The sequence below is a fragment of the Astatotilapia calliptera genome, chromosome 14 (genome assembly GCF_964374335.1).
Source record: "Astatotilapia calliptera chromosome 14, fAstCal68.1, whole genome shotgun sequence".
Taxonomy (NCBI): domain Eukaryota; kingdom Metazoa; phylum Chordata; class Actinopteri; order Cichliformes; family Cichlidae; genus Astatotilapia; species Astatotilapia calliptera.
Genome location: NC_137435.1, coordinates 8,832,130 through 8,847,703, shown reverse-complemented (window position 1 = coordinate 8,847,703; position 15,574 = coordinate 8,832,130). Strand labels below are relative to the sequence as shown.

Below are 15,574 nucleotides of genomic sequence, written 5' to 3'. Positions count from 1 at the left end.
CTTTGGAGTTTGGGGAGGCGCTGCGTTTCTATCCATCTGTCAATGAGTTGCGTGAGTAAGCGGTCAACTAGAATGACAAATATTCTGACTCAGAGAGAAAACCCATTGAACATATTTAAAATGTAATAAATACATTATCAACTTAATTAAAAATAAATTAAATGTTATATACTTTAGTAAATATTCCTGCGGTGAGACCGTCATTGATTTGAATTCATTATATATATTAATTTTCAACTAATATTCAGGCTTTAACTCTATATTATGGGAGTTCTCTCACAAAGGTAAGCGGTATAATAAGTCCAGCTCTGATTGGCTGCGTGTCGTTTGACTTCCGCAAACATAACTCGCCGCTTTGATGGAGTCGCAACCCTCCCCCCCCCCCCCCCCCACTCCATTTTTTTTAGCATAATTTCACATTTTAATGCACAAGAAAAACTTAAATTCTCACATTTGTCTGTACATATTTTGACCGAGACCAGCACCAACATTTCTTCTTGGTAAACAGCTTGAACTTTGCTCCGTAGATGCTCGTTATCAGATAACGATAACGGATTGCTCACCAGTCACAAGCCCAGAATGTGTATTTGTTTTTGTGTAATAGAGTACATTTAACACCACTAATACAAATTAAGTCGACTGTTTTTTCTACGTGGTGTATATTTATCAAAATCCCACAGGATTTCGCCCTCGAATACATGCCTCAGTTTGAGCTCTGATGACCATATAAGGAAATCCGTACAACGCAATCGGACCCCTGAGCTGGGGACTCGGTACTTAAAAACTTCAGTCCCATTAATAAAACAGGACTGCAAGGTTTGGAGGCCTATCTCCCCCCACCACCACTTCCCCTGCCAGTGGCGGACTCCCTCAGACATCGGTGCGTTGGTGGTTCTTTGTGTCTGGGGGTGGGCGTCCAGGTACACACCGGCTCACTCCTTGGCGGCCGCTTATCGGGGCCTGGAGCCTGGGGCTTGCTCGGGCCACTTCGGAGGTGGGGTGCCCCCGGCCTCTCGGCCTGGGGCTCGGTCACTCAGGCACAGCTGGCTGCCGGCGGAGCTCACGGGCGCGTCACTGCAACTCCCCCTGGCTTCTGCTCCGCGGCTGCTGAGTGAGCCCTCATCTGGGACTCTCCTCAGCTCTTTCTGGGACAGTGGCGCGGCTGCCCCTCTGTTAGTCTTCCTTGGTCTCTTGTGTTCTGGGGGCCTCTGGATGTCTGGAGTTTTGATCTCCTCCATACCTGCTTCATGCCCTGGAGGACGGGGCTGTGGCCCCCCCACACCCTCTAGCAGATCATTACATGAAGGAACCTTTTAAAAAAACAAGCGCGTCCATGCTCACAGGTGTACACACGGGTGATCACACCCACAAACTACACCCTTTTTGGCTCCTACCTCAAAGCACACTGTGTTCTGTTGATCTTATGTGCTGCACAATAATGTTTAATATTTAGTATTTACTGTCATATTCCCATATATCATTGTGATGTTGTTAATTCTATTACTCTTGTTCTCTTCTGCTTGTTTTCTTTTTTCTTTCTCAACAGGTGATCCAGGTGATCGATATATGCATTTTTTTCTCTCTTTTTTTTTCTGCCCGTTCTGTTGGTTTTTGTTTTTTGCCCTTCTCCCCCGTCCCTCTTCTCAGCTGTTTCTCTTTCCCTCTTTTTCCCCTTCTTTCCCCCAGTCAAGTCTGTCCCGTATTCAACAAGTGAAAATAAAATACACAATAAAAGGTGAATCAAATGGACCATTATGGCAAGGCTGGGATGGTCAATTTGGTAAAGTAAATCCGTTGGGCATCTTTCTTTGCCTTTAGACAATAATTCTGATGGCAAAAGAGCCAAACGGGACAGGCAAAAAATAAATAAATAATAAAAAATAATAATAAAACAGGACTGTAAGTCATATTATGATAGAAAATTGGCATAAACATTTTTCAAGATCGATACTTCAAATCATCCCGCAAATTGTCTGCAGTGCGTTAAACAGTGTTAGTATGCAAGCCATGGGATTTTCTCAGATACTGAGGAAAACTTGCATGTTGTTTGCCTTTTCCAATGGAAAATGACCTTTGGGATAAAATAAGATTTTAAGCAGGAAGTGAAAGCGATACTGAGGGAAGTCTGAAGGGACTGACAGTAAAGAATATATTTAAGACTTAATTACAAGACCAAATGTGTGACCACAACAAACTATCATATTATATAACTTATAAAGGTAAGATTAGATAAGAGTGTGTTATAATCTAATCTCTTAACCTTAATCTCTTATTCTGATTTTATCTGAGAGCACTGTGACCATTAAAAATCTATTTGTATTAATGGCAGAGAAGCTTGAAAAAGCAATCATGTCTGTGATTCTAATATTGACAGATTGATGGCTTTATTCACTGCATACACCACCTCAAAGAAAACATTCAGTTTCTTTAGGCTACTTCTGGTCGCCCTGTCTCATTCTTTTAAGCCAACATCAAAAACCTTAAGCAAACTTTCAGGAAAAAAAAAAAGGTGTATTTTAAGGAATAAGAAATAAGGTAATCCACTGAAAGCATGTTGCAGATATATTTTATCATGTACATAATTAAAATTACATACTGAATATTGTGAGTTTTCTTTACATACATACTGTGAACTGTAACCATACGAAACTGACAGCCCCTGTGTCGAAAGCACATCTAAGTGAAACAAAACATCCAGCAGACTTTATTGGATTTGCAGAAGATAAAGACAATCAGCTGACTAAAACAATCTAAGTAACATACAAATTATGTTACAAACAGGTAAATAAATAACGCAAACTATAACAAATGAACTCATACATTCTGTTTTTGATGACGCTGACACTTGTACTGTAACCTAAAGTGCACCTTGATCCACTATTCCCATTTAGTATTTCAAAAGGAAGTTTTGCAGATGCACAATGCCAGCTCCTACAGTCACTGCAACACTGGCTGCGTGCCATGTTTTGATACGGATTTCTTTATGATTGTTGAGATCTGATTAGATTAGGAATTGATGGGGATTTGCTGTTAAACACAAATGTCATGTTTGTTCAGGCTTGTTTCCATGTGTAAACTCCAGAGTAAAAAAGACAGATAGTTGCAATGGTGCTGGACTTGATCTAACACTGTATCCAAAATTTAGGTGTAAAATAATTATGACTGTATATTAGGTTAGAGAAAAATCATGTTTGCTAAATTATATATATATATATATATATATATATATATATATATATATATATATATATATATATATATATATATATATATATATATATATATATATATATATATATATATATATATATATATATATATATATATATATATATATATATATATATATATATATATATATATATATATATATATATATATATATATATATTCCCCTTCTACAGAAACTGTAAACTGACCATTCAGGCAGGGATTTTAACAGTGACAGTAGAAACATGAATCTATATTCTGATGTGTTTGACTCAAAAGTGTTAAAATTGATCTCATGATCACATGTGCATAAGGAAAATAAATATAATTTCTGAACATTGTAGCAGTACCCTGCTGACTTGCTATTTTTTTTAAGAATTCCTCCTATTTGATGTACACTGAAATATTAAAAGGGAACCTTACACAACAATACAAATACATCAAAATAATGCATGTGCAAACTGCAAAGGAGAATCTCGACAATAGTTGACTATCCTGTACATATATAAGAGATGGAAATGATTGTGCTAACTAAAGAGTAAGAAAATAACATGGGGTAATTTTGTGATTTAACATAAAACAACATAAGAACTTAAAAAGTTGTCCATCTATGTAATAAATCATACTGAAAAACATTACAAAAGAGCTATATCTGGCTGCTACTTATTCTACAATATACTCCTTTATCCATTTAAATTCGCCATCTAACCACAATGCCAGCATGAAACTGTACATGTCAAAATGCTGAACCCTGGATGCATATTACTGCTCCTCCAGCCACGATGGCTTATCTGATCCTGGGGGCTTTAACTTTACATTGAACTGTATAAGAGTTTGTTCTAACTGCTGCTGGTTGCCAGCAAAATAAGCGGAGATGGCATTATGGAAGAGAAGCAGCTGCTTGTGCATCACCTTCACCTAGAAGAAAAGAGAGGAGAGAAAATGACATTACAAACATGGTTTCAGGTGTTTACATGAAAGCACAGCCTGCAGACATTTATTTGGATCACCAACTGCTCGGAATACATTCCTAAAAATAACTTGCACATTCCTCTGAAGCCTATTCTCAGGAGTCAAGCAGGCCGTTTTAAAGATCTCAGAAAATACTATCTTAAGTTTAACTTGAATTTATTTGCTATTTTACATTTATCTGGCAAGAATTTCCATGTTTTTTTAACAGTTCTTGTCATGAGTGACATTTCATTTTCCTAAAGCCAGATTTATTAACCAGGGATCAGAGTGCCAGGACCTTCACCACAACTACTGTCTGATCCACAAAACACCGAACTCCTACAGCCCCTTTCTGCAAGTGATGGCCCCACAGGAGGGATTGCTGATGTACTGCTTTTGGGCTGTGCCCATCCAGGCCCTGTGGTTTTAAGTATCTTGGAGTCTTGTTCATGAGTGAGGAAAGAGTAGTGCAGGAGATTGACGCCGTATTAGTCTGTTGTGGTAAAGAGAGATCTAAGTGTGAAAGCAAAGCTATCGATGTGCATTTCCACCCTTACCTAGGGACCCAACCTCGGAGTATTGACTGAAAGAGGGAGACTGTGAATACAAGTAGCAGAAATTAGCTTCTTCTGGAGAGTTGCTGGGTTCTAAAATATGGGTCACTAATTTGAGCCACTATTTATAGTAGCTGATTCGAAGCATCCTCAACATTTTACCTGCATCTTTGTTCAAAACTGTCTTTCAGTCTATCGGCCCCCGTGTGCTCTATATAACTAGTGCTCCACTGCTCTTCGGCCGAGTCTCTGCTTATTTTAAGAAAGATGCCATTCAATCTCTTAAAAAAAATAAAAATAAAATAAAAAATTGACTCTTCTCATCCTCAAAGTTATACACCAATCTAAAAATGACTGTTTATTGGTAGCAGTTTAGAAAAGGTTGAGACCAAGTAGCATACATCTCTTTTAGACAAATGCAGCATTCTTGGTACATTTAAATCTGGCTTTCATAGAGCTCATTCCACCAAAACAGCTCTCTTTAGTCTCCAGTGACATTTCTATGCAAAGCGATGCAGGAGAATGTTGTTTTGCTGATGCTGGACCTGACCTCTGCCTTTGATACTGCTGACCATGACATGATTCTCCACTTCTCTTGTCTACTGTGTGTCACGAGGTTCTGTTATGGAGCTCTTATTTTGTCTATCTGTTCCATCTTCAGCATATTTTGAGCACTTTTAAATGACATTTATTGTCACTGCTACACAGATGACTTTCAGTTAAATATCTCTTCTAAGCCCAAGATGTTTCTACTGTGACTTAGACATCTTGCATAAATGATTAGACTGTATTAAAGGTTGGATGGATGGCAATTTTCTCCAGCTTACTGAAGAGGAAACAGAAGTCCTTGTTTGTGCCCCTGTCAGATCTGTGCTTAAGGTAATGGAGATTCTAGGTCCCCTTGTCACATCTGATAAATCTTCCATCAGGAACCTTGAGGTCATTTTTGACTCAGCTTTGTCCCTGGAAGCTGACGTGGTTCGCTCTTGCTTTTACCAGTTGAGAAAAATTTCCCAGGTGAGTTTCAGTCGTTCAGGCTCTAAACTGGAAATTCATACTCATGCCTTTATTTCATCACTTTTAGATTTTTGCAATTCGGTGTTTACTTGTTTCAACAAATCTTCCCGGAGATGTCTGCAGCTTGCTCAGCATGCAGCTACAACACTGCTGACTGAGTCTTCCAAGTACTCAAATGTCATACTGATACTAATTCAGTTGTACTGGCTCGCCATTAACCTTCAGAGTGCGCTTTAAGATTCTAGCGCTGACTTTTAGAGCTCTGCATGATCAAGCATCAGTGTACATGAGTCAAATTTTACATTCATACATCACCAGCAGGTCTCTGAGGTCATGTGATCAGGGTCTATTGGTTTTGCTTCACAAAAGACTGAGAACTAAAGGCGACTGAGGTTTTTCAGCAGTGTTCCCCAGACACTGGGAACTCTCTCCCACTGAGCTTAAGATCTGTGGACTCTGTGGTCTCTTTTAAAAAGCAGCTAAAAACTCATTTTTAAACTTACTTTATGTTTTTGTGATGAAGCACTTTGTGATATTTATCTTTAAAGGTGCTATATATTCAATTTTACTTTGCTTTACTTTCACTCCTCCAAGTAAGGAGCCAGTTAAGGACGTTTGGGCATCCAACTAGGACATCTCATAGTTGAGATGCTTTAGTCATTCCTGTCAAGAGGAGGCCCCTGGGCAGATGCAGGCACACACTAGAGAGATTAAGTCTCTCGGCAAGGGCAGCTCTTTTTTCTGCTAATATAAGTTCTAATTGAGGTTTTACCTTGAAAGTAGCAGAAATGCAAAAGATTCCTTCTTTTTGCTGTATAATGATAGCAGTTATATTCAACACTGTGCTCACTCAACACAGTAACATGGGTATCCTTCAAGCAACTTAGAAGAGGCATTGGCAAGACACAGTATTTTAGTATTATATTTTAAATATGATTGGGGTTTTTTTTGTGTTTTTTTTCCACGTTCAGAATGACCATCTCAAAACTATTACGACCAGCTGTTTTTAAGGAGGCATATCATACTGCTAAAGGCAGTTGTTTGTGCCCTTAATGTTTGCAAGTGCCTAGCCTGTTTCAAAACCACATCATCCATGAATGAACCCTGACTTTGGGTGTGGTTTAATCTAGGCTTTGCTTCATGTGAAACCACAATGATGTCAACAACACTGATGTCATGTGGTTACCAATGCTGCATGATTGGAGGTAAAAATCACTGGAGCCAAAACCAGTCCCTGTACCCTTCCTAAGTATTCAACCCTCAAAAATGTAAATGTCATCACCTGCAAGCAAAACTGCAGAGCCTGAGTGTGTAATTTCACAAGGAATAAAAATGGTATGAAAAAAGGAATGGGACAGCATTTTAAACACTATAAAAAAGATTAATGAATTAAATTTGTGTGCAATAAAGGAGAGGTTGTACTGCCCTGATTTAAATCTAAATATTATTGCAACCTTTGGGTTGCCTGGTCCTGTGTGTCTGTTTGTTGTTTCCTCATACTTTTCTTTTTAAGTTTAACCTAAAGGTACCCTTAGGTATAGTCTGCAGAAATTCAGAAAGTATGCATAAGACCTCAAGAAATCTGCCAGAGAGCCCTCATGCGCTTGATTTGACAGTGGGGCAGCCTTAAGCCCTCAAAGGCTTTAGCACAAATGTGCCACAAAGTTGGTAAGTCTCTGAGTGTGGACACTGGGATTATCTCCTAGAAGCAAGGCTTGCTATTCAGCAGCGATCTTGAAATGCTTTAAGCACTTCTTTAGATAATGACTTAAAAAAAAATACCCAAATTAATTGAAATGGTCTGGGACATAAAACCTGCATGTGCAGTGTAACGAGGAAATCTGAGGGGGGAAAAAAGTGCCAACATTGCCCAAAAAAGTGAAGAAGTTATACTTATATCACTATCTTTCACTACTAGAGCTAAAAAGAATAATAATTCAGAGGACTGCACTCTTTAAACATGCAGGGATTTCAAGAATAAAACTAGACTGTAATCTGAACCTTGTTTTCTTCCAGGAATTTAAGCTTGATGGTGACATCACTACGCAGCCTTTCATATTTGTCTCTGTGGATCTGGTACTCATGCTGAGCCATCTCAATGCGAACCACGCCAGCTGCATCCCTTGGTCCCAAACTCAGTTCCTCCAGATCAGAGCGATAGGCATCAAACTCAAGTCTGAACACAAACACAAGACTGAATTATTTTCTAGGCAACCATTAAGTTTAACCACTTAATGGTTGTACATCTTAGTAGTTCAATACCTTGCATTTTCGTACTGCTTAATCGTCATCAAAGTATCTTCCATTGTTTTGTTGACCAGTGTGTTGACACTGGATACGAAGAAGTTGATGGCACCAAGCAGAGCCTCGCCATTCTTACACAACAGCTTTTGTGTTTCTGCATTATACCCAAACTCATCCTGCAGAGAAATACAGAGGTTTTACCTGCCAATGTCATGACATGTCATATGGGGAGATTCTGCAATACTATACCTGCAACTCTGGGGACTTCTGGCTGAGGTCAGTGAAGGCATCTCCTAGAGCCTGCTGCGTCTGCACAATTCTTTGAAAGTGATCGGTGAGAGCGGTGGCCAGTCTTAGGATGTTTTCATACTTGCTCTTCGTGTCTCTTAACACGTCAATCTGAGCCTCAAGTTCCAGGTCTACTGTCCGTGAGCCTCGGCCAAACTTTTCTGAGAACATCTGCTTTGTACACTGCGCAATGAATATGAACAGAGAACAGCACACGGTGTCAACGCAACCTGATGTAGTCTTTGGAACACAGACATATCCAAGCATATCTATTCCATTTTAAAAACACAGCATGCACACATAGTGCAGAATACCTTGTACGTGTTTATGCCCCATTTCTTCACACTGTCCAGTTTCTCCACTGCTACACCACGAGAAACTTCTTCAGTTGAATTTGTGTTATGGTTCGACGACCCTAAAAAGAACATAAAAGCTAGAAATAAACACACAGTGTACACAGTACTGGAGCTTCTTCTATGAGGAGAAGTTTTTAAGGCAGTGGTTTACAGAAAATAAGTGAGGACAGTGTGGACAGGGTGATGAGCATGGTGATACCTGGATGCTGCTCTGTGTGGTGGGCAAGTCGACTTGCTGCAGATTGACTTTTAGGCAAGTTAACACCCCTGGATTTCATGCGAATGTCTGAAATGAACATGCCGGTGATATAGAGTAAGAATGAGAGGAAGACATGTAAAAATGACTGTAGTGAAACATGCCAGAGCAGCTTGGGAGTGAGATATGCCGCAGAACAGCAGAGCATGAAGACCGAAGCCCCTTTCTGACATGGGATTTGTAGAATTGCTGGCTTCATTAATCTGTTGAAGTAATTCAGTCATTCAGACATAGGTAGCTTCTGTGTGAATCTTCAAGCATTCCCACAATATTTGTAGAAATAACCATGGTAACTGGACTGGATATTATGTTACACAATGCTCTTATATCCAGATCAATCCTGTGTCAGTGGTACTTAAGTCATGAAATGTGACATACTGCATTCACACAACATGTGTAAATCTGTGCACTTTCTTTGATTTGTAAATGATCATGAAGAAAGTGCGCTGCTATATGCTGTGCATTCAGACATGAAGCCACCCACGGAAAAGGAGTGAAAGTCCAAAAGGAGCTTAAAAACTGTTATGCTCTGCAGTGGAGGACACATAAAGAGCAGGGTTAGAGGGGTTTTGAAGTAAATAATAATCCACCAGGCAGGCTTCACATGCACAATAAAAGCATTAAAAAAAGAAGATGAAAATGAAATTCATGGGATGAGATGCAAGTACTGGCAAAATGGTCAAAGTGCATTTCAAAGTACAGAACAGAACAGATTTTTTTTTAGACATCAACACAACATTGAATGTGACAGCCCTGTAATATCTGGTTAGTTCATTCCTATTTTTGAAAGGTGCCAAAACATTACTTCTTGCTGAAGCTGTTCAGTGGCAGAGTTCGGTAGGTACAAGCAAGGTTACATACAAGTCCGCTCATCAAGCCTCAAAACCTCTTACAAGGGGGCAAATAAGACCAACATATCAAGGTTAAATAAGAAAGAAAGGGGTTATTAGAATACACAGCCACCTGGTCCTGGTGCAGGGGCTTGTCTTCTGTCCAGATACTCGGGGTTGAAGTAAACTGCGGGTCCTAAGGAATATGGATGTTTGTGACATAAACCAGGAGACTGCAGGTCAGCAGCTCTCTTGTGACACACAAAGAAAAGCTCCTGCTATTGTTTCTTAAAAGATGCACTAAGTATCAACCTCTTTCAGTAACTGAAAGACAGTACAAGCACTGATCTCTGACACAGCCTTTATCTAACAACAGCCAGAACATCGTGAAACAAAATATCTTTAAGGGTATTTGTGTCTGTCAGCCCCTGGAAAAGGAGTTGCCGGGTCAACTGTACTTATTAAAAATCCTGTTCAACTGATGTGTGCGTTTTAGCATGAAAATTACTTACTGAACAGCAACTTGTACTTAATGCACCTTTAAATTTGTAATATCCCTGCAGATATTACTTAGAAGAATAAACAACAAAGCAATACCTGCAGAGAATGGAAGCATGGTTTGCTAAAAGTACCTTTGATACTGCTGGTTGGGATGATGCCCCCTGCAGGTCCTCCATAACCTCCAGAGACAATACTGGTTTCATTCAGGTTGGGTCCAGACACCATCACCTGCTGCAGATCCTGAGTTAAAACAGATAAACACAATTTATTAGCTTTTTCAAAGTATCTGCATGGATGTTAAGGTGCACAAAAATGCTGAGCACACTTGATCATTTTATGAAACAATGTAATTTTATTTATCTTGGTCAGACCCACAAAGCAGTAATCTTAAACATAAACATAAATGTATGTCATCCATAACTTTTAGTTAAAATGAACAGAATCTATTTTTTGTAAAGCTGACGTGCAGACAGATAACATACAAAACATTTGATTATGAGCTAAAAATAATAATATTACTTGTAGTAGTCATACATTTCATTATAGAGGCCTCAGTATTGCTTATTCTAATGCTACTAATGTCATTGCTGGTGTAGCTTTCTTAATCCCAATGGGCTTTACAAATGGTGCACCAACCTTTTAATTTTACTGACAGTTTGTCATACAAACGCTCATTTATGTCACAGTTTCCTCCTGTAGGTGCTCTGAACGATTCAACGTTATCGGGTTGGAGGTACACATCTACTGTCCCTAGCTACAGGCCTTTACATGGTAGGGTAACATTTGGCCTAACCAGCCATGAACTGTACAATCACGCAAAATTTAGGGAAACTAGATACTGTTATAAGCAAAATAGCATTATTCATTTCCACAGTGAGTGAGGTGAGATGAAGCATCACTGACCTGCTCCAGACTGTCATCCTCTGGGAGAGTGCCTGTGTCTCCATTGCTGTTAATGGGGATCTCCATGGTTGCAGCCTTGCTCATGATACTGTCTGCCATAATGAAATCTCTGCAAGAAAGACAATAGCACATAAAGCTGGGGGAGAAAAACAGAACAATGCTAGCCTACATCGACACAGAATAACAGCTGGCTTACACTGATGCTAACGTGATTGACCAATAGCAACGGTGCTGATGTGGCTTGCTAGTGGGCTACTACCTGACAGCTAGCTTCAAATCCTCACCACTGTAGCTGAGACTGGAGCCAAGTGTCAGTCGCCAGAAAGACTAAACAAGTCGCGCGGGCAGTAGCCTTGAAATACAACATAAATTAAACGGAGGCACCGCTGTTTTTACTTAGTATCCCATACTACATCCATGATTACTCATCCTGAATCGTTCACATGATCATCTACCTGCTTCCATAGAATTCAGACAGAAAATCCCTGCATCCAGCCAGGTCGCAGCTTTAATAGTACGACTTCGGAATAAAGGTTTTCGTGATTTTTATTTTTGTTGTGCGTCACATTAGGTTCCATTTAAAAGCACTGTGCTTCAAGTGAAATGCACAATGTATGTTTTTAAATGTACTTTATGTGTCAAAAAGCAGGCTGAGAGGGATACTGTAATTTGATGCTCTTATTTTGAAGAATAATAACGTATCATCGTCGTCAAGCCTCCCCCATCTTCCACGTCGTACGGTGCTGACGTAGCGTTTTCCTCTGACCTGCAGTACCTGATTTCTCCTGAAGATGTCAGTAGCACTTCACGGCCCAGTAGAGAGAAACTAGAACATGGCAAATCTAGAGTAACTCAATCAGTAATATGGCTCTGGTCCCTCAAATGTTGTGAGTATTAATCATTAAAGCCTAGGTTGTTACATCTTAATCGTTCCATTGATTGCAATATCTCCTGAAATCAAACTGTATAAATACAGTCGTTTGTTTTGAGTTGTGAAAGGCTTTGAGATAGACCTCACCCTAGCAAACTGGCCGCACTTCCAATTATTTGCCTCATTTATTTCAATCAGGGACTCAAGCAAAGTGCACATGGCCTCCAAATGTAGAAGTTTTTCTGTAATTATTCCGGCTCGAAGCAGAGCACCAACCCTTCACACACGCTCACAATGTATTCCTAATGGTTAATTTTCCTCCATGCACTGATTACCTACAAGTGACATATTTTCCAGACTTCTAAAAATCTCCTCCTTCGTTTTCAGTATTCTACACAGCATGAATTTGACAAGCGCATTTCTAGGATCAAAGCAGGCAAAATGGCAAATCATGTAGGTTATGCATGTCCCCCCCCCCCTAATCAACAATCCACTTGTCAGCAGTGATTTGACTGGCATGGGTATGTGCTCCGCCTTTGATTCTCCTTCCAAATTAATATTATTTTAGCACCATCTTGGACTACTGCGTGCTGCACCAAGTATATTTTCTTGTTTCCTCAAACATTCTCAATCATGTCATCCCATGTCCAAAACGAACTAGATGTATGTAGAACCATGGTGGAATCTCGAGGTCAAGATGGTCAAACGGTATAGGTGAGCCTTTTATCCCTGCCCCAGATACACAAAACTGCAGTTGAAATTCTGCCTACATAAACTTTTGTATTTCAAAAACTGACAATCTGTCAAGCATGACCATGCCACATTGCAGTCAGCCATGTGTGAAAAGTTAAGACAGTTTTTGATGTGGTCCCATTAATCATGCATTCAGCAAAACTGCCCTGCATGCGGTCCTGAAACCGGAAGTCACTTTTCTGATGTGCATCATAAATACACATTGAGCAGAGTTATCACAAACTTTAAATAGTGGCTTTGAACGAAGGGATGTGTTCCAGGTTGCAGTAGTGCAATAATAAACTGAACATAATGATCAAACTAACTAAACCTCGACTCCAAACAAAGCATATCAGTGTTTCTGCCTATTGCATCTGTATAGTCACAGTTGGGAAAAGAAGGTGAGCTCAGACCAGTGTGTCTTCCAGAAATGGAAAAATGAATGTGTCATAGTCATAGGAGGAGTTTCAGTTCTTGTGATAATGCTCAGTTTTGGTTCCAGCTTTCATTTGTTATTGTTATGGCTTTTTTGTGTTTGCAGAGCCCTCAGTGTTTCCTTCTCTTGTCTCATTGTGTCTCATCTCTCTGTTAGTGCTTTTGTCTTCCTGCGTTCTCCTCTTTAACAACATGGGTACGTTCGACTTACCTCCTACCTGCTTTTCCTTAACCTAGACCTGATGGAAAACATCAGTGAGGTCTAGGAGGAATGTGGAAGAGAATTCATGAAGACTTAGGAAAAATAAGGGTGTTATGCAGAGAATCCAACTGTTGTTACACTATACTCATTAATGATGTGACAGCTGATGTCTGTCATATTAATTAAAGACTACAAAATCTGACTTCACACCAGTATGTTCTTACACAGTTGTTTCATGCAGGTGATATAAATGAAAAGCACACAAAAAAGAAAGAAATTTATTTCCTTTCCATTCATAAAGGATGGGCCAGTGTGTCCTTTTCTCAAAGGGGGTAATATAGGAGGCATCAAAGCACCTTTCCTTAGCATTTAAAGACCTTCATTTATTATGGCTGACAGACAATTACTTCTGGCTGGGTCCTACTGAGTTAGGAACCCTCCTTAACCAAATGTATTATTCTTTTGCAGCTCTTGTTAAGTGTTAGTCCTCAGGCCCCATGTTTTACTGTAAAGGTTATCATGTATTTTGCCCTAGTTATATTTCCTGTCCTTGTCTTTCCTATGATTGTTGGCCCCACCCTCATTGTTTTCAACTATTGTTGATAGTCTTACCTGTGCCTTATTCCCAGTATTGTCTCACTGCAATATCACTTGTCTTTGTCCAATCATTTGCAAGCCAGTTATCGGTGTTCTATATTTGGATCCTTTTCACAACTCTCATAGTCCCTCTCTATAGTAGTATACTTAGCTATTCTAAGTATAATAAGCATACTATGTTTATAGTTTTAGATACTTTGTAAAAGAAAAATTACAAATGTTTTTTGTCTTCCTTTCACACTAGAGGGGCGTGCTACCAAATGAGATTAGTGGGTTAGCAAGCTATGTCAAGCTGAAAGCCACAGGGATCTGTGTCATGAAAGTGCCTCTATACCTGGCTGAATCACCATGGTAACTTACTCTGACCATATAACCTGGTCAGGAGAAGGTTATGTTCAGAATTTTGTTTTAAGATTGGCTGGAAGCACCAGATTTTCGTTGATCCTTTCATTTAAAGCATGTTTTAAGTGAAATTCGTTGTCAAATCATTAAAGCCGCTGAATGATGCACAAACTGTGTGTGGCATTGTCATGGGTCGTTTTCATGTATTAATTTGGTGAAGCAGAAAATGTACAAATGTTTTTATACTTATTATAATCTGCTGCTTAGTCTGTGTTACATTGCTGGAATTGTACATAAGGCACATCCTCTTCTGTTGATCCAAATCCAGCTGGAGCCAATCCCAGCTGCCATAGGGAGAGTGGCAGGTACACCCTGGACAGGTCACCAATCTGCCTGGTCAACCAAAAAATTAATTTCCCTTTGATCTGCTGACTAACTAAAGTAATATCCTTTATTAGGCTACGGGACATTAACCTTTAACGTCTGAATTTCTCCAGTTTAAAATTTCAGAGCTCTAATGTGCAGCCACACCTTAGAAATAAACAGGAGCCCACTCAGCAATAAATGATTACCTGTAATTAAAATGTTTATTTTACCGCTCTGTGCACTAACAGATTAAGGATTTTCTGTAGCATTAATCTCTTGTCATTTTTACAACAGTGTTGCATTTTAATGTTATCTTTTTTTTTAATCTTCTTTATAGATTTTTAATCACTGTTTTATCATCATAATCATCCAAGGATGTCTTTGATTGGGGTAGGCAGCACTCAGACAGATCATTTTGCGCAGAAGTAGAGCCATCTGACCCGTGAAACCACCCTTTTTATATGAGCGTGCTGATGCAGAGAGCCCAGCTTAATGGAGACAGTTGATAACCACCATCACGATACCCGTTATCTCCAACTGGAGCTTTAGGTTTGGTCGAGGAGCATAGCTGTGTCAAATGTGTTTATTCCTGGCATACGCCTCAGGACAACATGTCTTCATATCTTCTGTTGAGAACGTTACTTTATCTGGTGAAGCCACTGAAAGATGGAAAGCAAAGATTAATTGACAGCAGCTTAACAGATCTACAGTACATACTGTTGACATGGTGACCCAATACAACTGCATGTTTTGAGTCATAAAACTACAAATATACACGTGTCTTGTAGGTCAGTACCTATAAGAGATGAATGTATTATTTTTAACAAAAGGTACACTGCTAAACATTTTCATGGTTAGCCAGCTACTATTTTTTTTCTTTTTTTCCTTTTTTCTTTTAGTTTGAGTGAATAATTGAATG

At 39.4% G+C, this 15,574-nt stretch overlaps 1 protein-coding gene across 11 annotated transcripts; it reads right to left on the bottom strand.

Annotated features, from left to right (window-relative positions):
* Nucleotides 1-3,611: 3,611 nt before the first annotated feature.
* On the bottom strand, nucleotides 3,612-11,688 carry LOC113036808 (arfaptin-2-like). Of its 11 annotated transcripts, none has more exons than XM_080289191.1 (10): nucleotides 11,566-11,688; nucleotides 11,111-11,219; nucleotides 10,339-10,447; nucleotides 9,840-9,902; nucleotides 8,820-8,906; nucleotides 8,579-8,679; nucleotides 8,226-8,447; nucleotides 7,995-8,152; nucleotides 7,734-7,908; nucleotides 3,802-4,128 (listed from the first exon to the last, which is right to left on the bottom strand). In XM_080289191.1, exons 2-10 carry the CDS (start codon nucleotides 11,207-11,209, stop codon nucleotides 3,973-3,975), a joined length of 1,170 nt encoding a protein of 389 aa, XP_080145317.1. In that variant the 5' UTR covers nucleotides 11,210-11,219; nucleotides 11,566-11,688; the 3' UTR covers nucleotides 3,802-3,972. The 11 variants fall into 11 exon arrangements, with proteins under 11 accessions (XP_080145321.1, XP_080145317.1, XP_026049105.1 ...); XM_026193320.2 differs by having other exon boundaries at nucleotides 11,307-11,596; XM_080289189.1 differs by lacking the exon at nucleotides 11,566-11,688 and adding an exon at nucleotides 11,395-11,535.
* Between the last annotated feature and the right edge of the window lie 3,886 nt (nucleotides 11,689-15,574).